The sequence below is a fragment of the Mobula hypostoma genome, chromosome 8 (genome assembly GCF_963921235.1).
Source record: "Mobula hypostoma chromosome 8, sMobHyp1.1, whole genome shotgun sequence".
Lineage (NCBI taxonomy): Eukaryota > Metazoa > Chordata > Chondrichthyes > Myliobatiformes > Myliobatidae > Mobula > Mobula hypostoma.
Window position 1 is genome coordinate 68,199,588 of NC_086104.1, and position 23,576 is coordinate 68,223,163.

Below are 23,576 nucleotides of genomic sequence, written 5' to 3' on the forward strand. Positions count from 1 at the left end.
CAAATCCCTAATAAAAATATTCATTTTTATTTAACATATGTAGAATCTTCCAAAAATGTCACACCGAGCCTTACCATTTGGTACCGATTCAGCCCAGCGGGGATCACATGCTGGGTAGTCGTTGATTAGATCGAGACTGATTTGTGCCACAGCACTGTCCAGTTCGGAGTCGGACCCCATATCAACATTGTCTGGGAAGATTTCCTCCAACATTGTCTGGGCACCAACAATATCCTTTCTGAAAGTTTAAATTATTGAAACATAACTCAGACTGTACCCAGCAACAAAATAAAGCATCTCATGGCTTTGATTAACTTGTTATTTAAAATATTTTAAAAGCCTTCTAATTTATAAACCTGTTCTAGTGTTTTCAATTTCCCTCCAAGACAGAAATCAACAATATGGCTCACTGTTTCATTGGAAAACATAGAAACTGAAGCAGATTTCCAGTCAAGATGGCACCCGTGTACAATGCTCCTTCAGTTGATAACTTCTGGATAGATCATGAAACCACAAATTTCACTTCTTTTACGCTTGTTTTTTGTCTTAAACATAATTCTGGAACTGTTGGAGCCTGTGATTTGCAGTTTGGAGATGGTTTAGGTGTTTCAGCGCTCTGCAGTCTCTAAGAGAATTCCAGGAGGCAGAGGCAACGTGCAAGAGCCTCATGGCGAGAAGGCTACAGGACGGGACATGAACCGATGTTTGACACCATTTTGCTAATTAAAGTGAAAGGGGAGATTGAAATGACGAGGCAAATGCAGAAGGTGAGCACCAATAACTACAATTGAACGCTGGCGAGATTGCTCTGGTACGGAGGGGGGAGACTGCCTTTTGATCACTCATGGGGTTGCTCTGCTGCTGGAGAGGGGAAGGCCTACAACTGTGCCCGGAGAATGTTACCCAGGTTTTCTGTATTTTGGACATGGACTTGGACGATAGACTTTTTCTTCCCCCAGTCTTACAGTTTTTTATATTCAGTATATTTTGGCCGATCTTTCTTGTTTTGGGGGTCGACATGCCTATTCCATTTTTTGTGAGGAGGAGGAGGGACTTGTGCTGCCGTACTTTTCTTTCTCGGTTTCATGGTTATTTGGAGAAGAATTTCAGAGTTGTATATTTTGATAATATATGAACCTTTGAACTTTGAGACCATCAATTCTGTTTTCCCATTCATAACATTCCTGGTTATTTTTGTCTCAAGTTCCTCAGTGCACATAACTGACAAAAATCCATCAGGCAAACTTAAAAGCTCCTTTTCTTCTGCAGCATCCACTGGAGCAGGGAAAGTATGAGGAATTGCAGCAGATGGAAGTGTTTCACATTCGCACTATATACTGTGAAAAGAGTTTTCCTGACCATACTCATAACTGGTCTTGTTTCTGGATTTTCCATTTTAAGGAAATACTTTTGTCCCATAGCTGACCTAGTCAGAATTACATAAAACACTATAACCTGGCTCCAAACCTAGACAACTTGGAACTATATTTAAGTTTGACAACACTACTTTTGTTTGCTGAATCAAAGGTGGTGGTGAATTGGCATATAGAGGGAGATTGAAAATCTGGATGAATAGTGCCACAACAGTAACCTCCAACTCAACGTCAACAAAACCAAAGAGTTGATTATTGATGACAGGAGGAATAAACTGGAGGTCCATGAGCCAGTCCTTATTAGGGGATCCGAGGTGGAAAGGGTCAGAAACTTTAAATTTCTTATCATAATCATTTCAGGGGATCTGTCCTGGGACCAACATGCAAAGAAGCTACAACAGCGCCTCGACTTCCTTAAAAGTTTGCGCAGATATGGCACGTCATCTAAAACCCTAACAAACTCCAATAAATGTACAGTGAAGAGTATCCTGATTGGTTGCATCATGGTCTGGTATGGAAACACCAGTGCCCAAGAAAAGAAAAGCCTACAAAAAGTGGTGGATGCAGCCCAGTCCAGAGGAAAAGCTCTCTCCACCATTGAGCTCATCTATACAGAGCGCTGCCACAAGAAAGCAGCATCCTTCATCAACGACACCCACCATCCAGGCCATACTCTCTTCTCACTGCTGCCATTGGGAAGGAGGTACAGGAGCCTAAGATCCCACAAACTAGGTTTAGGAACAGTTACTACCCTACAACCATCCAACTCTTGAATCGGCATGAATTACTTCACTCAACATTGTACTGATTCACAACCAATGGACTCACTTTCAATAACTTTATAACTTATGTTCACAATATTATTTATTCATCTGCCACTAATCTATTTGTTATTTATTCATTGATTGATTATTTTTCTTCGATTTTTTTGAATTTGCAGCTCGTCTTTTGCACATTGATTGCTTTTCAGTCATTGATTCTGTTGTATTTCTTTGTTCTACTGTGAATAGCTGCAGGAAAATGAATCTCAGGGTAGTATATGGTGACATATATGCACTTTGATAATAAAGTTACCAGGAACTTTGACTTCAATTTACAAGCTTCTACCACCACAGTACAATAAAGAAAATCATGTATGAATTACAGGAATTCCAATTAAGTTTATGCAACCTGATCAAATTTAATTTTCAAAGGCATATTTTCCACTGAATCCTCACCATCTTACAACCAAAATAATAATCACGCATTTCACACTCAGTCCTACCTGCAATACATCACAAAGGCAGTTTTCAACATCTTAATTTTATCCTCTTGTGGATCCAGAGCAGATTTTTCAAATGGTTGCCTGCCATCAGTCTGAGAGAAGAGAAATAAATATAATTCCACATACATGAAAAATTATTTAAACAGTAAAGTAAAATTAATGCAACAAAACCGCAGATCAAAGTGATCAGTAAGTACAATATCCAATGGAATAGCGTGCAAGTACAGTTAAAACTACCCAATAATTTATATTTCATGTATTTCAATCTTTCTTAGCCACCATTTCAGCATGTTCAATCTGATGATATTGATATCAAAGAAAGCATTGATCCTTCATTAAAAGGCACATGCATACAATTCCCAAACCCCCATTGTAACACTACAAACATGGTAAATGTCATTTGGAAGCCATGCATTGATCAAATTCTCCCCCACACAGCACAACTAACCTCTCCCTGAGCTACTACTCCAGAGGTTGATAAAGCCAGAGAATCTTCGATATTTTCGGGTAACTTTGATACAGTTTCCTTCGGGCGAGCTGCAACTAAACCACTGTTCCTGCAGAAGAGGACAGGAAAACCAGCAAGGTTTCCCCCACCCAGGATACCGTCACCTGCAAATTTAACAGAGACGTAATCTGCCATTAAAATAGAAACTCATACACAAACCGACAGGCCTTCAGCATCTCCGACATACAGGTGCAATAAACCATGTACTCAGAGTGCCCCACACTGAACCCGTCTACTTACTCGTGATTTTGTCAAAACACAGAATTATTCTGTTTAATCTACATTCCCAGACAGAACTAGTGTGCCCAGCAATCTTCCATATTCCATCCCAGCTGGCACTACCACCATCTTTCATTGATTCTCTTATCATAGACAACTCCTTCGTTCTCTCCACATTCCATCCCACCTTTTCTGCAATGTAAAGCATTCAATTTTTATAACTTTTCCTCACTTGCAACTGAAAAGTTAATCTTGTTTTTCACTCCACAGATATTGCTTAACTTGCTGCCTATTACCAACATTCTATCTTTATTTAAGATTCCCAGCACCTGTTTCACTGTTGGACAACACATCTTGATTCCCAGACTTGGGCGTCCAATGTATTCAGCACGTTGTGCAACACCACTGGCAGCAATGATATCAGCTCTCTTAAATTTCTTTCCCCAACATTCGTATTGGCACTCTCCAATTTACATTTAATCAATTTTCTTCCTAATCTTACTATGAAAGGTTTAGCTCATAAGGCAAGTTTAGAGCAATGGGGCCTGAGGGTATCACCTCCAACAGGAAGGGCTGCACACCATTAATTCAGCTTCGAAACTGTGCATTCATGTGAGAGTTTGCTGGAAGCAGTCGAGGACATCTTCAAAAGGTGCTGCTTCAAAAAAGGCAGCATTGGTCATTAAGGACACCTATCACGCAGGATATGATCTCTTCCTATTACTACGAGCAGTGAGGTACAGGAGACTGAAGGAACAGCATCTAAACCTCCACCATCAGATTTCTGAATGGACAACAAACCCACCCATGAACACAACCTCACCATTTTTACTCCCTTCTGCACTACTAAAATCATTGTAATTTATAGTATTTTATGTATTACACTGTACTGCTGTCACAAAACAACATATTTCATGACATGTCAGAGATATTAAACCTGATTCTGATCACCAGCTGTCAAGCAAAACTTGTCTTACTCTTTCATCAACCATAAGAGAAAAGAAATTATGTGCCTGTTGTCTTTTATTAAATGACCATAGAACTTCCCAATTTAGAACTGCTGCATCCAAACAAAATTAGCGATGAACTGGTTGAGTAGACTTTTGATCAGAATCAGAATCAGGTTTATTATCACTGGCATGTGACGTGAAATTTGTTAACTTCGCAGTAGTAGTTCAATGCGATACATAATCTAGCAGAGAGAGAGAAAAAAAAGTAATAAATAAAATAAAGCATAATAAATAAACAAGTAAATCAATTACGTATATTGAATAGATTTTTTTTTAAATGTGCAAAAACAGAAATACTGTATATTAAAAAAAGCTTCAATGTTCATTTCAGAATCAGATGGCAGAGGGGAAGAAACTGTTTCTGAATCGCTGAGTGTGTGCCTTCAGGCTTTTGTATCTCCTACCTGATGTTAACAATGAGAAAAGGGCATGCCTTGGGTGCTGGAGGTCCTTAATAATGAATGCTGCCTTTCTAAGACACCACTCCCTAAAGATGTCCTGGGTACTTTGTAGGCGAGTACCCAAGATGGAGCTGACTAGATTTACAACCCTCTGCAGCTTCTTTCAGTCCTGTGCAGTAGCCCATCCACACCGGACAGTGATGCAGCCTGTCAGAATGCTCTCCATGGTACAGCTATAGAAGTTTATGAGTGTATTTGTTGACATGCCAAGAGAGACTTCCGGTAGCGCTCATGGAGTGAAGTCGCGTTCTTGACTCGCTCCATTACCTCTGAGTTTTTTTTTCTCTATGGTCAGCTATACTTTAATTAACCATTAAGGCATCAATTTTTACAATACTTTGAATTAAACTGAATTCTCTGACAATTGGATGATACTTAGATCTGCTATGTCTAAGAACGGGAAAAACGGCAAGGATGGTAAACCTCCGGTTAAACCGAAAGCTACGGATCTCCCCCCGACTGAATCACCGGTGACTTTGAAAGCGATATCGGAGTTAATTCAGAGGGAAATTTCAACCTCTGTTAGGGAGATGATTCGTACGGAAATTGCAGGCTTTGTTAAAGACCTGATTCATACGGAAATCTCAACTAATTTCCAGAAAATTGCCGATTTAATTGATAAGATGCAAACATGTATTGCGGAACATCAGTCGGCTATATCTGATCTTCAAAAATTCGCGCAACAAAGTGAGCTTAAGATGGGGAAAATCGAAGAAACAATTAATGTAATGAAGAAGAAACTTGACTTTTTGACTTTTAAAAACTCTGACTTGGAATCTAGAATGCGACGGCAGAATTTACGAATGATTGGCGTGAGGGAAGCTGTTGAAGCTAACAACCCCATGAAATATTTCTCTCAACTTTTAAAAGATGCATTCCCTACTGTATTTCCTGACCAACCACCGCTACTGGATCGTGTTCACAGAATCCCATCATACTCGTCTAGGTCAGATAGACCTAGGCATGTTATTTTACGTTTTCATTATTTTCAAGACAAGGAGAGACTGTTTCGATTCGCTCGATCTAAAGGTTTCATTGATTTTTCGGATCTTAAGTTCCGATTCGTGGAAGATTTCAGTAAACCAATCTGGGACCAACGGGTCCGTTACAGATCCGTGATGTTGGAATTCTATAAGATGGATTTAAGACCAGCGCTGCTGTACCCTGCACGTCTAAGGATTCGCATGTTAGATGGAGCCCTTCGTTTTTTTGATTCTCCATCGGATGCCCAGAGTTATCTGGATCAACTTTCATCTTCAACATCTTAATTGCCTTTTTTTTAATTATCTCCGTTGATCGGAGGCTGTGAATTGGTTGGTTTTAACTTTTCTGTGCCCTATTTGGGCAGAAAAGTTTACTTTTGATTTCTTAATATGGCTGCTAAACTTTCTTTTTAACTGCGTCATTTCTTTCTTTTCCCAGGGGATTCTGGGTGGTTACTTCCCTTTTGTCATCTTACGTATTTCCTGTGCGGCCTTAAATTTTGTAGTTTTTAAAAAAATTTTATTCTGTTTTGCTTTTTATAATCACTTTATGTTAATAATCCTATTTTTTTTGTTGCTGTGTCTATTCATGAGTTTGAGGTTTATTGTGGGTTTTTTTTAATATATATTTTCCGGCTTTTGTTCTGTTCTGTGTGTATTCTAATTGAGCTAACTTTTTTTTACTTATTTTTTTACTGTTTTACAATTAGCTGATCCTTTTCATATTTATACCTTTTTTTTTAGGGAGCGTATACCGGAAGTCATGGGGGTAGTTTTAGCGCTTGCTTCTTTCTGGCGGGTCTGCTTTAGATTTTGCCTTGGGGTCTTGGGGTGGGGGGTGGTGGGAGGGGCTTGACGTTTTAGTTTGTTTTTCTTTGGGCTATATACATTATTGAAGTACTGGTTGCGTCCTTTTCCCCGGTATCTTTTGTATGTTCTGTTTCCTCTCCGGGTTTGTGGGTCGCGCCTATTGTCAATCCTCCTTGTTGTGGGTTGACTTTAGGATTTATGGAGTCTATTATTAATTTTGTCTCCTGGAATACTAATGGTCTTAATCATCCTATTAAAAGAAAAAAAGTTTTTAAAGTGTTCCGGAGACTTAAAGCACAAATTTTATTTTTACAAGAGACCCATGTACGGAGGGGGGACAGACTACGTTTTTTCAAATTCTGGAAGGGTCAACAATTTCATTCGAACTCCAATGCTAAGATTCGAGGCGTCTCTATTTTTATAGATTCCTCAGTTACTTTTATACAACAGGATATTATCTCTGATCCGAATGGTAGATTTTTATTGGTTAGTGGTTTACTATTTAATAAAAAAGTAGTTTTGGTTAATGTTTATGCTCCTAATATGGATTGTCCGGAATTTTATAAATCATTGTTTGATCAGTTTCCGAATTTGAACGAGTTTTCATTGATTTGGGGCGGAGATCTTAATACCTGTTTATCTCCAGCTTTGGACTGTTCGGCTCCTTTACGGACTTTACCTAATAAATCTGCAAATTTGATTAATTTTTTCCTTTCTGATTCTGGGTCGACGGACATTTGGCGTTTTCTGCATCCTCAGGAAAAAGATTTTTCCTTCTTTTCACATGTTCATCATTCCTATTCAAGAATTGATTATTTTTTCATTGATTCTCGTCTCATTCCTTCAGTGATTAAATGTGATTATGATTCTATAACCATTTCGGATCATGCTCCACTTAAGCTTTCTATTAAAATTATGGCCAATATACCAAACAATAGACAATGGCGTTTTAATTCGCTGTTGCTTCAGGACTCGGACTTTGTTAATTTTATGAATGAACAGATTGAGCTTTTTTTTACAATTAACCATACAGAAGATATTTCGGTTAACACTCTTTGGGACACTTTTAAAGCCTATATTCGGGGTCAGATTATTTCGTATTCCGTTGCTTTGAGGAAGAAACAGAAGCAGGAGGAGATGGCAATTGTGGACAAGATTAAAGAAATTGATAAGAAATATGTTATGGCTCCTTCTGAGGAGCTATACAAACAAAGAACTGAACTTCAAATGGAACACAGTTTACTACTCTCGTCCTCGATTGTAAACCAATTAAAGAAAACAAGAAGTGATTTTTATGTTCACAGTGATAAAATTGGCAAGCTGCTGGCTAATCAATTGAAATCTAATTATGTTAAATCTCAAATCAATCAGATTTATAACCAAAATGATCGATTGATATTGGATCATGTGGGGATTAATCAAACCTTTTGTGATTTTTATTCTTCTTTATATCAATCAGAGTCTCCTCGAGATTCTAAATATATGAATGATTTTTTAGATAAGTTAGACTTCCCTCAGATTTCACAGGATATGTCTTCTTTATTAGATACTTCCATTACAATGGATGAGATTAAGAATGTTATTTTTTCTATGAATCTGGGGAAAGCTCCTGGCCCTGATGGGTTTACCGTTGAATTTTATAAATGTTTTGCTTCTTTATTGATTCCTTGGCTCTATAAGGTTTTTGAGGCTTCTTTGAAACTTGGTAAACTTCCGGAATCTTTTAATAGAGCATCAATTTCTTTAATACTAAAGAAGGATAAAGACCCTGCTCAATGTGCATCTTATAGACTAATATCTTTATTAAATGTTGATTCTAAAGTTTTTTTCTAAGTTATTAGCAAATAGACTAGAAAAAGTACTTCCTTCTATTATTTCGGAAGACCAAACGGGTTTTATTAAAGGTCGTTACTCTTTTTATAATATTCGTACATTGTTAAATATCGTTTATACTCCCTCACAAAATGTTCCTGAGTGTGTTATTTCTTTAGATGCCGAGAAAGCTTTTGATAGAGTAGAATGGCCTTATTTATTTAAGGTGCTTGAAATGTTTAATTTTAGCTTGAAATTTATATCCTGGATTAAACTGTTATATCACTCCCCTGTAGCCTCGGTTCGTACTAACTCTTTAAACTCACCTTTTTTTCCTCTCTTTCGTGGTACTCGACAAGGCTGTCCTCTTAGTCCCCTATTATTTGATATTGCATTAGAACCTCTTGCAATTGCTATTCGAGAATCTTCAAATATTACTGGGATAACTCGGGGATTAAAGTCCCATAAATTATCACTCTATGCTGATGATTTACTTTTATATATTTCTAATCCTGAGAGATCTATTCCTGCTGTTTTAGAGTTATTAGCACAATTTGGTCTTTTCTCAGGTTATAAATTAAATCTTAGTAAGAGTGAACTTTTTCCAATTAATAAACATCTTCCCTTATATTATAAATTTCCATTTAAATTGATTAATAATTACTTTTCATATCTTGGGATTAAAATTACTTGTAAACATAAAGATTTATTTAAGACTAACTTTTTACCATTAATAGACCATATTACTCAACTTTCATCTAAATGGTTTCCCTTATATTTAACTTTGATTGGTCGTATTAATGCAGTTAAGATGTTTTTTTTGCCAAAATTTTTATATGTGTTTCAGGCATTACCAATTTTCGTTCCTAAATCTTTTTTTGATAAAGTTGACTCTAAAATTTCTTCATTTATTTGGCAGAATAAGAATCCGAGACTGGGTAAAATACATTTACAGAAAGCTAAGAGAGATGGAGGTTTAGCATTACCTAACTTTAGATTTTATTATTGGGCTATTAATATTCGACATATGAAATTTTGGTTACTTGACCGGGACATACTATCTATTCCTAAATGGGTAGCATTGGAATTACAATCTGTTCAGGGTTATACACTTGGTTCTATTTTAGGTTCCTCTCTTCCTTTTGATTCGAAACGCCTTAAGCAGGTCTCTAACCCGATCGTTAAATATGCTTTGCGTATTTGGTTTCAATTCAGAAAATTTTTTGATCTTAATCAATTCGGGTTAGCGATTCCTATTTTAGGTAACATATTTTTTCCTCCCTCTTTTACGGATCGCGCTTTTCAAACTTGGAAGACTAAGGGTATTTTACGGTTTTTGGATTTATTTTTAGATGGTTCCCTTATGTCTTTTGAACAATTATCTAATAAATATAACTTATCAAGAATACATTTTTTTAGATATTTACAAGTTAGAAATTTCCTAAGTACTATACTTTCTTCCTTTCCAATGCTTCCTCCTATATATATTTTAGATTCGATAATTAACCTTAATCCATGTCAGAAAGGTGCATCGGCTATGATTTATAATATTATTATGAAACTTAGGAAAGCTCCATTTGATAAGATTAGGGTAGATTGGGAACAGGAATTGGGGCTTACCATTTCTGTGGATGATTGGGGGCAGATTTTACAATTAGTTAATACTTCCTCTATTTGTGCTAAACATTCCCTAATTCAATTTAAAGTGGTTCATAGAGCACATATGTCCAAAGATAAGTTAGCGCATTTTTACTCGCATATTAATCCTTTCTGTGATAGATGTTCGGGGCAGATAGCCTCTTTAACTCATATGTTTTGGTCTTGCCCTACTTTGGAAACTTTTTGGAGAGATATTTTCAATATTATTTCTAAGGTATTAAATATAGATATCTCTCCTCACCTTATTACTGCTATCTTTGGACTACCTAAAATTTCTAGTAATCTTTCCCCTTCAGCCCGTAGAATGATTGCATTTCTTACTTTAATGGCGAAAAGATGTATTTTACAACATTGGAAAGAGCTTAATGCTCCAACTACCTTTTTTTGGTTTTCTCAGACGATTTTATGTTTGAATTTGGAGAAAATTAGAAGTAACCTTTATGATTCTTCATTTAAATTTGAACAGATTTGGGGACCTTTTATTCGATATTTTCATTTAATGTAATATTTACCCTTCTTGTTTTTTTTTCACTGTTTTAATGGAGGTCGGGATTGAGGACGTGATTTTAAGTTTAACTCTGTTTGGTTTCAAGTTAGCCCATTGCTTTGCTTTGCTTTTAGTTAGCTGCACGGTGGGTTTTTTTTTGGGGTTTTTTTTTCTTTTTTTCCATTGATATATATAAAATCTAGTATACTATTATGTTATCTTGGTTCCTTATGCTTAAATTACATTGTTTGTAGTATTTTCTTTTTGGTATTGTTATCTTTTGGAATTTTATTATACTTTAACATTGTATTAATGTTTATATGGCTTACCTTTTTTGTATACTTACTCAATAAAAAGATTTAAAAAGAAAAGAAAGACATGCCAAATCGCTTCAAACTCCCAATAAAGAATAGCCGCTGTCTTGCCTTCTTTATGACTACATCAATATGTTGGGACCAGGTTAGATTCTCAGAGATCTTGACACCCAGGAACTTGAAACTGCTCACTCTCTCCACTTCTGATCCCTCTATGAGGATTGGTTTGTGTTCCTTCATCTTACCCTTCCGGAAGTCCACAATCACCTCTTTCGTCTTACCGACGTTAAGCATCATGAAGACATACCTGGCATGTTCAAATGAAGTTTTTCCTGAGGCAGGCCAGCTCGTCCAGTTCCAGTAGAGCAGGCAAAGACCATATCGTATGTGTAAAGGTATGCCGCCTGGCTTGAGTAATCTGGTATTAAAAACCGCTGGCATGGAAGCTCCTCATCGGGCTGAGACAAAATTACCAATTAGCACAGTCAGTGAAAGACACCTCTCCCAATTGTCCCTCACCCCACAGTGATAATCAGCTTAGTTTTCCCTAAGCTGTTAACGCTAATGTGCTGAAGTAGCCTGACTGATCTTATCTCAGACCACTCACTCCTCAAGTCAAATTATGTTTATAGCAGAAAGCACATTTGTACAAAACAAACGGTATTTCAGCATTATCAGACTACATAATATAAAGGTAAGAGATTCATGCAGATGCTCGAAATGCAGAGCAACATACAAAAAGTGCTGGAGGAACCCAGCAGGTCAGGCAGCATCTATGGAGGGGAATAAACAGTTAACATTTCAGGCTGAGACGCTTCACCAGTTCTGAAGCGTTTTGGCCCTAAAAGTAGATTGTTTATTCCCCACCATAGATGCTGCCTGACCTGCAGAGTTCTTTCAGCATTTTGTGAGTGTTACTCAGGTTATATAATTGAATTTTCCTACTTTTAGTTAGCGAATGCCAATAAATTGTACGATAATTATCTATCATAAAAACACACCACTGTGTTCCCCTTCAACATTCCAAGAACACACAATATCAACTTGTATTTTTAACATCTTAAATGGAGAAATTCTAAAATGATTGATAAAGAATGAGCCTTAATTTACAGAATTGCAAACAAGAGAAAATTTGCAGATGCTGGAAATCTGAGCAACACACAGAAAATGCTGGAGGAACTCAGCAGGCCAAGCAGCATCTATGGAAAAAAGCACAGTCGACGTTCAGTCCTGCTAAAGGGGTTCGGCCCGAAATGTCAACTGTGCTTTTTTCCCCCCCATAGATGCTTCCTGGCCCGCTGAGTTCCTCCAGCATTTTGTGTCTGTTGCTTAATTTACAGAACAAAACTTGAGTATTTGATACAACAGGTCATGCTAGTATTTAGAAACCGCATGAGCTCTCTTCGACTACTTCACGCACACGCGCACGCACACACACACGGAATTCTGCAGATGCTGGAAATCCAAGCAACACACATAAAAGTCGCTGGTGAACGCAGCAGGCCAGGCAGCATCTCTAGGAAGAGGTACAGTCGATGTGTCGGGCCGAGACCCTACGTCAGGACTAACTGAAAGAAGAGCTAGCAAGAGATTTGAAAGTGTGAGGGGGAGGGGGAGATCCAAAATGATAGGAGAAGACAGGAGGAGGAGGGATGGAGCCAAGAGCTGGACAGGTGATTGGCAAAAGGGATATGAGAGGATCATGGGACAGGAGGCCCAGGGAGAAGGAAAAGGGGGAGGGGAGAAGCCCAGAGGATGGGCAAGGAGTATAGTGAGGGGGACAGAGGGAGAAAAAGGAGAGAGAAAGAAAGAAAGTGTGAATATAAATAAATAAATAACGGATGGGATACGAGGGGGAGGTGGGGCATTAGCGGAACTTTGAGAAGTCAATGTTCATGCTATCAGGTTGGAGGCTACCCAGACAGAATATAAGGTGTTGTTCCTCCAACCTGAGTGTGGCTTCATCTTTACAGTAGAAGAGGCTGTGAATAGACTATCAGAATGGGAATGGGACATGGAATTAAAATGTGTGGCCACTGGGAGATCCCAGTGATATACTGTGTCCGGTGCTCCCCATGTGGCCTTCTATATATTGGCGAGACCCGACGCAGACTAGGAGACCGCTTTGCTGAACACCTACGCTCCTTCCGCCAGAGAAAGCAGGATCTCCCAGTGGTCACACATTTTAATTCCACACCCCATTCCCCTTCTGATATGTCTATCCACGGCCTCCTCTACTGTAAAGATGAAGCCACACTCAGGTTGGAGGAACAACACCTTATATTCCGTCTGGGTAGCCACCAACCTGATGGCATGAACATTGACTTCTCAAAGTTCCACTAATGCCCCACCTCCCCCTCGTACCCCATCCGTTATTTATTTATATACACACATTCTTTCTCTCTCTCTCCTTTTTCTCCCTCTGTCCCTCTCACTATACCCCTTGCCCATCCTCTGGGTTTTCCCCCCCTCCCCCTTTTCTTTCTCCCTGGGCCTCCCAAATGATCCTCTCGTATCCCTTTTGCCAATCACCTGTCCAGCTCTTGGCTCCATCCCTCCCCCTCCTGTCTTCTCCTATCATTTTGGATCTCCCCACCCCCTCACACTTTCAAATCTCTTACTAGCTCTTCTTTCAGTTAGTCCTGACAAAGCGTCTCGGCCCGAAACGTTGACTGTACCTCTTCCTAGAGATGCTGCCTGGCCTGTTGCATTCACCAGCAACTTTTATGTGTGTTGCTTCGACTACTTCACTTTATTTTCCATTTCCCATCTCCCCAACATGTTTTCCAGCTTCTCCTTAATGCATCTGCACTATTCACCTCAACTGCTTTCCACTAAACACAGGAAAATAACACTTCCTAGTATTACCTGGTATAAAGGATAATATTCAGTGACCTCCATTCTAATTTCATCAGTTATTCGATATCCAATATCCTGGATAGTGGCTAAGATGTAGTAGATTAGGCATGGATCGTCTCCCTGGTTCCAGGCTGCTATCAAAACCACCAGACCCTCTCTGGGAAAAAAAATTAAAAGGCTAAAAGGCAGGCAGCGTTTGGAGTGGGCTGCAGAGTGATAGGACTTTGGCTCAACGGGCTTAGGCGGTAACGAAGCGAGGTAGGTTTACCTGTGTTAATTGCGGAAAGGAAGTAAGTGTGTGAGGCCGGTGTTCGGTGCTCGGTGTCAGATGTGGGAGGTCCTAGAGTCTCCCAGCCTCCCGGACGGCCATACCTGCACCCGGTGCATCAAGCTGCAGCTCCTAAGGCACCGCGTTTGGGAACTAGTGATGCAGCTCGATGACCTTCGTCTGGTCAGGGAGAGCGAGGAGGTGATAGAAAGAAGTTGTAGACAGGTGGTCACACCAGGGCCACGGGAGACAGACAATTGGGTCACAGTCAGGAGAGGGAAGGGGAAGAGTCAGGTGCTAGAGAGTACTCCTGTGGCTGTACCCCTTGACAATAAGTACTCCTGTTTGAGTACTGTTGGGGGGGGGGAGACAGCCTACCTGGGGGAAGCAAGAGTGGCCGTGCCTCTGGCACAGAGTCCAGCCCCGTGGCTCAGAAGGGTAGGGAAAGGAAGAGGAAGGCAGTAGTGACAGGGGACTCTATAGTTAGGGGGTCAGACAGGCAATTTTGTGAATGCAGGAAAGAAACTCAGATGGTAGTTTGCCTCCCAGGTGCCAGGGTCCGGGATGTTTCAGATCGCGTCCACGATATCCTGCAGTGGGAGGGAGAACAGCCAGAAGTTGTGTTACATATTAGTACCAACGACATCGGTAGGAAAAGGGAAGAGGTCTTGAAAACAGACTACAGGGAGTTAGGAAGGAAATTGAGAAGCAGGACCTCAAAGGTAGTAATCTCGGAATTACTGCCTGTGCCCCGCGACAGTGAGTAAATGAGGTGGAGGATAAATGCGTGGCTGAGGGATTAGAGCAGGGGGCAGGGATTCAGATTTCTGGATCATTGGGACCTCTTTTGGGGCAAGAGTGACCTGTACAAAAAGGACAGGTTACACTTGAATCCTGGGGGTCCAATATCCTGGCGGGGAGGCTTGCTAAGGCTACTGGGGAGAGTTTAAACTAGAATTGCTGGGGGGTGGGAACCGAACTGAAGAGACTGGGAAAGAGATGGTTGGCTCACAAATAGAGAACGCTTGGAGACAGTTTGCGAGGGAGGATAGGCAGGTGATAGAGAAGGGACACACTCAGAAGGACCGTTTGAGATCTGTCTATTTTAACACAAGGAGTATTGTGAACAAAGTGGATGAGCTTCGAGCATGGATCATTACTTGGAGCTATGATGTGGTGGCCATTACAGAGACTTGGATGGCTCAGGGACAGGAATGGTTACTTCAAGTGCCGGGTTTTAAATGTTTCAGAAAAAACAAGGAGGGAGGCAAAAGAGGTGGGAGTGTGGCACTGTTGATCAGAGATAGTGTCACAGCTGCAGAAAAGGTAGATGTTATGCAGGGATTGTCTACGGAGTCTCTGTGGGTGGAGGTTAGGAACAGGAAGGGGTCAATAACTTTATTGGGTGTTTTTTATAGGCCACCCAATAGTAACAGGGATATAGAGGAGCCTGGAAAGGTGTAATAATAACAGAGTTGTCATGATGGAGATTTTAATTTCCCAAATATTGATTGGCATCTCCCTAGAGTGAGGGGTTCAGATGTGGTGGAGTTTGTTAGGTGTGTTCAGGAAGGTTTCTTAACTCAATATGTAGATAAGCCTACAAGAGGAGAGACTACACTTGATTTGGTGTTGGGAAATGAACCTGGTCAGGTGTCAGATCTCTCAGAGGGAGAGCATTTTGGAGATAGAGTTATGATTGCTATCTCCTTTACAATAGCATTGGAGAGAGATAGGAAAAGACAAGTTAGAAAAGTGTTTAATTGGAGTAAGGGGAATTATGAGGCTATCAGGCAGGAAATGGAAGCTTAAATTGGGAACAGATGTTCTCGGGGAAAAGTACGGAAGAAATGTGGCAAATGTTCAGGAGATTTTTTATGTGGAGTTCTGCATAGGTAAGTTCCAATGACGCAGGGAAGTTATGGTCGGGTACAGGAACCGTGGTGTACAAAGGCTGTAATAAATCTAGTCAAGAAGGAAAGAAAAGCTTACAAAAGGTTCAGAGAGCTAGGTAATGTTAAAGATCTAGAAGATTATAAGGTTAACAGGAAGGAGCTTAAAAAGGAAATTAGGAGAGCCAGATGGAGCCACGAGAAGGTCTCGGCGGGCGGGATTAAGGAAAACCCCAAGGCATTCTACAAGTATGTGAAGAGCAAGAGGATAAGACGTGAAAGAATAGGACCTATCAAGTGTGACAGTGGGAAAGTGTGTATGGAACCAGAGGAAATAGCAGAGGTACTTAATGAATACTTTACTTCAGTATTCACTATGGAAAAAGATCTTGGCGATTATAGTGATGACTTGCAGCAGAGTGAAAAGCTTGAGCATGTAGATATTAAGAGGATGTGCTGGAGCTTATGGAAAGCATCAAGTTGGATAAGTTGCCAGGACCGGATGAGATGTACCCCAGGCTACTATGGGAGACGAGGGAAGAGATCGCTGAGCCTCCGGCGATCATCTTCGAAACATCAGTGGGGACAGGAGAGGTTCCGGAGGATTGGAGGGTTGCAGATGTTGTTCCTTTATTCAAGAAAGGGAGTAGAGATAGCCCGGGAAATTATAGACCAGTGAGTCTTATTTCAGTGGTTGGTAAGTTGATGGAGAAGATCCTGAGAGGCAGGATTTATGAACATTTGGAGAGGCATAATATGATCAGGAATAGTCAGCATGGCTTTGTCAAAGGCAGGTCGTGCCTTACGAGCCTGATTGAATTTTTTGAGGATGTGACTAAACACCTTGATGAAGGAAGAGCAGTAGATGTAGTGTATATGGATTTCAGCAAGGCATTTGATAAGGTACCCCATGCAGGGCTTATTGAGAAAGTAAGGAGAAATGGGATCCAAGGGGAAATTGCTTTGTGGATCCAGAACTGGCTTGCCCACAGAAGGCAAAGAGTGGTTGTGGACGGGTCATATTCTGCATGGAGGTCAGTGACCAGTGGTGTGCCTCACGGATCTGTTCTGGGATCCTTACTCTTCATGATTTTTATAAATGACCTGGATGAGGAAGTGGAGGGATGGGTTAGTAAGTTTGCTGATGACACTAAGGTTGGAGGTGTTGTGGATAGTGTGGAGGGCTGTCAGAGGTTGCAGCGGGACATTGATAGGATGCAAATCCGGGCTGAGAAGTGGCAGATGGAGTTCAACCCAGATAAGTGTGAAGTGGTTCATTTTGGTAGGTCAAATATGATGGCAGAATATAGCATTAATGGTAAGACTCTTGGCAGTGTGGAGGATCAGGGGGATCTTGGGGTCCGAGTCCATAGGACGCTCAAAGCAGCTGCGTAAGTTGACTCTTTGGTTAAGAAGGCATACGGAGTATTGGCCTTCATTAATCATGTAATTGAATTTAGGAGCTGAGAAGTAATGTTGCAGCTATATAGGACCCTGGTCAGACCCCACTTGGAGTACTGTGCTCAGTTTTGGTCGCCTCACTATAGGAAGGATGTATAAGCCATAGAAAGGGTGCAGGGGAGATTTACAAGGATGTTGCCTGGATTGGGGAGCATGCCTTATGAAAACAGGTTGAGTGAACGCGGCCTTTTCTCCTTGGAGAAATGGATGATGAGAGGTGACCTGATAAGAGGTGTATAAGATGATGAGAGGCATTGATCGTGTGGATAGCCAGAGGCTTTTTCACAGGGCTGATATGGTTGCCACAAAAGGACACAGGTTTAAGGTGCTGGGGAGTAGGTACAGAGGAGATGTCAGGGGTAAGTTTATTTTACGCAGACAGTGGTGAGTGAGTGGAATGGGCTGCCGGCAATGGAGGTGGAGGCAGACACAATAGGGTCTTTTAAGAGACTTTTGGATAGGTACATGGTGCTTAGAAAAGTAGAGGGCTATGGGTAAGCATAGTAATTTCCAAGGTAGGGACATGTTTGGCACAACTTTGTGCGCCGAAGGGCCTGTATTGTGCTGTAAGTTTTCTATGTTTCTATGCTAGTGGTTAAGGCATTTGTCTAGTGATTTGAAGGTCGATAGTTCGAGCTTCAGCTGAGGTAGCGCGCGTGTCCTTTAGCAAGGCACTTAACCACACATTGCTCTGTGACGACACCGCTGCCAAGCTGTATGGTTCCTAGTGCCCTTCCCTTGGACAACATTGGCGGCATGAAAAGGGGAGACTTGCAGCATGGGCAACTGCTGGTCTTCCATTGAACCTTGCCCAGGCCTGCGCCCTGGAAACCTTCCAAGGCGCAAATCCATGGTCTCATGAGACTAACGGACGCCTATATAATGCTGGAATTTAAAAAAAATCCTGCATTTTTAAAACAAGGAATGCTAAAGTTCAGCCTTTATCAAATAGACAACTACAATGAGATTGAGCAGGTGAATGAGTGCACAAAGTGGGATAAAAGTTTAAAAAACAACCTTGCATCATGCACAACAGACCTCAGCTTGCAGAATAGTTTGATCAAACTCTTGCTTAATGGTACAAGAAAGTAACCACACACTGCGCTGACATATGGTGAAGTGAACACAACCAGATACAAACCTAAGCCTTAAGCAGGTAAAAGAAAATAACACATGAAAATGAGCTGCAATTATACCATGAGAAAAGGTTTAACTCAGCATTGAGAAGTGAGAAAGCTGGTTCCATAAACATGGGATCTACTGGAATGAATTTGTGCTGATCCTCCGCTCACCACACCCATCCCATTCAGTGCTCCTTCCCAATTCCAACTTCACTTTCCGTATCCACATGCTCACCTCTGGTGAGCCCCTTCCATTTTGTACCTCATTTCTCACTAGTGTTGCCACAACTTTCATGTATAGTTCATGCCTTGCTGGAACAACTTTTTTTTTTTTTACACAACTTATATACTTTTGTAATTGAGAGTAATTTTATGTCTTTGCGCTGTGGTAAAACAACAAAATTCATGTCATAATTCAGCAATAATAAATCTGATTCTCAACTCTAGAAATTGATGCAGGCAACAAGATAGAATTCTCATATGGATAGAATAAATTGTAACTAGTTTCAAGTTCAAAACCACTGCTGTCAGGGTGAACCTTAGCTTTCTTCAAATTTTCAAATTTGGATCTGTCAGTTTTGACATACAGACTAATAATGAGGCTAAATGGAGTCTGCAAAAAGGAAAGAGCTTGATGGGCAAAATAGACTTTGTGTTTCAAGGTCTTGCGAAAATGCCCTTCCCTTTTTCCCATTCAATTAAACGTTCTATCTGTTGGAAATGCTTGACATAGAAACAGTTACTGCCAATCACAGAAGCACTTCAAAAATATTGCATTAACAAGGATTCCACTTACTTGCTCAGTTGCAAATCCAGATACTGTGTATTGATTCCAGACTTACTGGTTTCATAATTTTCATCAGCTCCCTAGATTTGGTAAAAGATTTGTTACTATGACAATCCACATGAGGGATAAAATTTTCTGTTACATTTTCCTTTGTTGAGATGGAGCTGTCAAATTAATGATAAAGTCTTGAATACACATTTACATCTAAACAATCCTCCAGGATACAGTCAAGTTACCTCATTGACAAACGCTGGATCTGACAGACAAATCTGCAGTTCTGCCCTTCCACATCACAGTACCTCAGAGCCCTCTGCATCTGAAGTATTTTCAAAACATTGTTACATATTGTACTGCAATGTTCAGATATGACTTTCACATACTTCTGCAGGATAATGATAATGCCAGTGCCCCAGAGGCAATGGCCAGAAAGATATTTTTAGATTGTAGACTAGCAGGAGATTCCATTTAGTTAAGATTTTTCTGTCTACCCTGATATGGAGCTTGCTCTGGGAACTGAGCAAGGTCATCACACTGATCCACTTCCCATTCAATCTGGCCCCACTGATCATACATACGTGTACACATATTGCATTTAGGGCTGATTGACATGAACGTTTTCTGTTTGATTGCATGTGTTTTCCATGCTTCTATAAGTTCATCCTTCTTCACAAGGGAAACCATGAAGTACACTTGTATCAAACCACTGTTGACAAGGCCATAATAAAATCGGGCAAATTGGTTATGAGGCAAACATCTATCAATCTAGCTCAGATAATTAAACTATGGCATTTTGCTTGGGATCAACTTGTGTGCATCAAATGGCTGTAGATCACCACTGATAAGATCAGTGAACTTCTCACCCAAATGGAATATCCCAGGTCTTCTTTCATGGATCTGTTTAGTTCCCAACTGAAAATATGCCGTTCAGATGTCTCATCCACTTCCCATTTATTCAGACTAGAATTAGTCAGGGTATAGAGGTATTTGTTCTCATCATCCCACAGCACAGAGCTTAACTGTCAAAGGAAGGAAAGAAATGTCACAAGCAAGAAAGCATACATTACTTACGAAAGCAAGCAGCAATGATTCAGAATTAACTGCTTTTAACTTGCACTGGAAAAATAGCAAGTTTATTTACAGTGTCCTACAAAAGAATAAACCTAACAAGCAAGTTAGTGTATGAAGATTCATACAGTTAAAGTCTTACCACATCATTGGCAGTTGGTGTCAAAATGCCGAAGAGTGATGAAACCCTGCGGCCTAATCCCGAAAGCATACCCTGCCCTTGTTGCACAGGGCGGAAACTCACTCTTCCCAAACTATCTGGTGTTAATCTCAGCAAATTGTTTTGTTGGGAAGCAAGAATAAATCCACCTCCCTAAATCAAAATACAACCAATGACAGTTTATCAGAATTAATACAACATTAAATGAGATTTTGGCAATGCACACGCATGAATCCAAAACAAAACTACTTGAGTTACAATCCGTGACACTATCTTCACAGGTGAAAAAGCTCCTAATAAATGAAATCACACACCAAATTACTAGCACATTTGTTTTGAAGCAATCTTAAATTAGATTTATTCACTCCCTTCTCTTGTTCTTTGATTTTGACATGCAGCCACTTTAGCCAGATTCGGAGAACTCTATACACTGACAGCTTGTATATATTTGATAACGGGACACTTTATGCCTTCAAAACACCATGGTCTGTGAAAGAAAATTGTTGATACATGGGGAAACCAGGGCTTCGGTCTTCCAGGTAATAGCAGCTTGCATATTTCACTGGCCGGTGGTGTAGTGGCATCCACACCAGACTTTGAGGCGAGTGGTCCCAGGTTCGATTCCGGCCAGCTCCTTGCACGCTTTCCATCTGCACTGGGTTGAACATCGAGCTAGCAACTTGGCCTCGTAAAAAACAGACAAAAATGCTAAAAGACATCAAGGTTGCTGCCCAATGTGCCACAGTGTAGAAAGGAACAATATTTCACATTACTATAAGGATGTAATTTCACATTTCAAATAATATTTTATATATGCTCATAAAAAAATTTGAAGTAATGAGTGTGCACAATAAAACATGATGTTATCAGGTTGCAAATCAGAAAGCCTCAGCAACTATACCTCTACCCCCACAAACTATGGATTCCTGTAAAAGTACTAACCGTTATACCAGTTAGACACTTCCAATCAGCACTGCCAAAATCTACTGTTGTTTCTGTGCAAGATTCCTCATGGGTCAGACTGGACCAATAACATATCGTTCCCCTCCTGGAAACTGCCATCACAGATACACACTGAAAAACAGAACAGCGAAAGAACTATTTTAACAGCAAATGAATGTACTGGCATTTTTATTTCTGATGAATATAACATGACGGGAAATACAGAAATCATAATCACACACAAATCAGTGATTGTTCAAAGATAATTCAGCAGTTCAATGTTAAGGATGTCTTAACTTACAAAGAACTACGTTTAAACTATACAGATCCATGAACAAAGAACCTCTTGATATATTATATATACATTCATAAGCCACTTAATTAACAATACCTGCTCATTAATTCAAATAACTAATCAGCCAATCACGTGGCAGCAACTCAATACATAAAAGCATGAAGTCAAGATGCCGTTATTGTTCAGACCAAACATCAGAATGGGGAAGAAATGTGATCTAAGTGACTATGACCGTGGAATGATCATTGGTGTCAGATGGGGCGGTTTGAATATCGCAGAAACTGCTCATCTCCTAGGATTTTCATGCACATGTCTCCAGAGTTTACAGAGGATGCGAAAAACAAAATTATCCAGTGAGTAGCAACGGTGGGTGAAAACTTTGTTAATGTAAGAGGTCAGAAAAGAATGGTCAATCACAAACAAGAGAAAATCTGCAGGTGCTCGAAATCCAAGCAGTACACACAAAATGCTGGAGGAACTCAGCAGGCCAGGCAGCATCTATGGAAAAGAGTACAGTTGATGTTTTGTGCCGAGACCTTTCAGCAAGACTGGAGAAAAAAAGGGGAGTAGATTTTAAAGGTGGGGGGAGGGGAGGGAGAAACACAAGGTGATGGGTGAAACCTGGAGGGGGAGGGGTGAAGTAAAGTGCTGAGAAGTTGATTGGTCAAAGAGATACAAGGCTGGAGAAGTGGGAATCTAACAGGAGAAGAAAGAAGACCATGGAAGAACAGAGAGAGGCTATTACTTATACTCCACGTTAGTTAGTCGTCTAGATCAGTGGTCCCCAACCTCCAGGTCACGAAGCATTCAGGGGTACAGCGGTAGGCGGAGCGCACCCAGCACATCTTTAAGAAAAAAGCCAAAATAAAGAAGCTGAGTAATGAGGTGCCGCCCAGCACGTAAGTGTCGGCCCAGATCAGAGGTGATTGCCGACCGATCGCCTCTGATCTGGGCCGACATTTATGTGCTGGGCAGCACCTAATTAATTAGCTTGTTTATTTCAGCTTTTTTCTTAAAGATGTTCTGGGTGCTCGCTGGCTGCCGCTGCACCCCTGCATGCTTCGTGGCTCGGTATCGGTCCGCAGCCCGGAGGTTAGGGACCACTGGTCTAGATTTTTGCAATGAAAACCTAAATGTCATTCGAGATAGTTTCACTGTTCTGCTTTGGCATTGAGAATGCATCTACTCAGGACATCACTGAAGAGACTGTAAATAGAATCTATTTTGCTCATCTATACCACACAGATCAGTATTAGTCTAAAGAGATTAACTAAATGAAGGAAATGATAAAGTCCTACACATCGTGTGCTGATTGTATGGAACATGCCCTGCATCGAGTAGTTGAAGCAAAGAGCATTCACCCTTGCAGGATAGTTCAGTGCTTACAAGAAGAAAATTAAGAGATACAGCAAAATGTAGAAACATTGTTTGAAATGCTAACACATAATGGACCATAAATTTCAGTAAGCAGACGATTACAATGATCTATTTTTGTCCTAAAGATTCCAGGCTTCCCTTATGTCAGTGGCAGCATGAATTGTGCTCTCAAATCCTGGAACAATGCCAACTGTTCACAAACCAGATCCACAGCTGCTGTTGTCAGTGCACATACATAATCTCCTCAAAACTAATCAATGAGCTTCAAGACCTTGGCCTTAGTACCTCTTTACGCAATTGGATCCTCAATTTCTTCACTTGCAGACCCCAGTCAGTTTGAATTAGCAACAACTTCTCCTCAACAATCTCCTTCAGCATAGCCACACCACAAGGCCATGTGTTTAGCCCTCTGCTCTACTCACTTTATACTGATCACTGTGAGGTTAATC

General features: G+C 40.4%; 1 protein-coding gene across 2 annotated transcripts in view; it reads right to left on the bottom strand.

Moving 5' to 3' along the window:
* nup133 (nucleoporin 133) overlaps positions 1-23,576 on the bottom strand; it is a 57,551-nt gene that overhangs the window by 19,208 nt on the left and 14,767 nt on the right. For both annotated transcript variants that reach the window (XM_063056043.1, XM_063056042.1), the window contains exons 5-13: positions 21,456-21,587; positions 20,496-20,666; positions 20,149-20,304; positions 19,298-19,368; positions 13,769-13,916; positions 11,208-11,358; positions 3,086-3,249; positions 2,638-2,729; positions 75-238 (exon numbers count right to left, since the gene is read on the bottom strand). In XM_063056043.1, the coding sequence (XP_062912113.1) occupies positions 75-238; positions 2,638-2,729; positions 3,086-3,249; positions 11,208-11,358; positions 13,769-13,916; positions 19,298-19,368; positions 20,149-20,304; positions 20,496-20,666; positions 21,456-21,587 (1,249 nt within the window). The remainder of the gene's footprint in view (positions 1-74; positions 239-2,637; positions 2,730-3,085; positions 3,250-11,207; positions 11,359-13,768; positions 13,917-19,297; positions 19,369-20,148; positions 20,305-20,495; positions 20,667-21,455; positions 21,588-23,576) is intronic.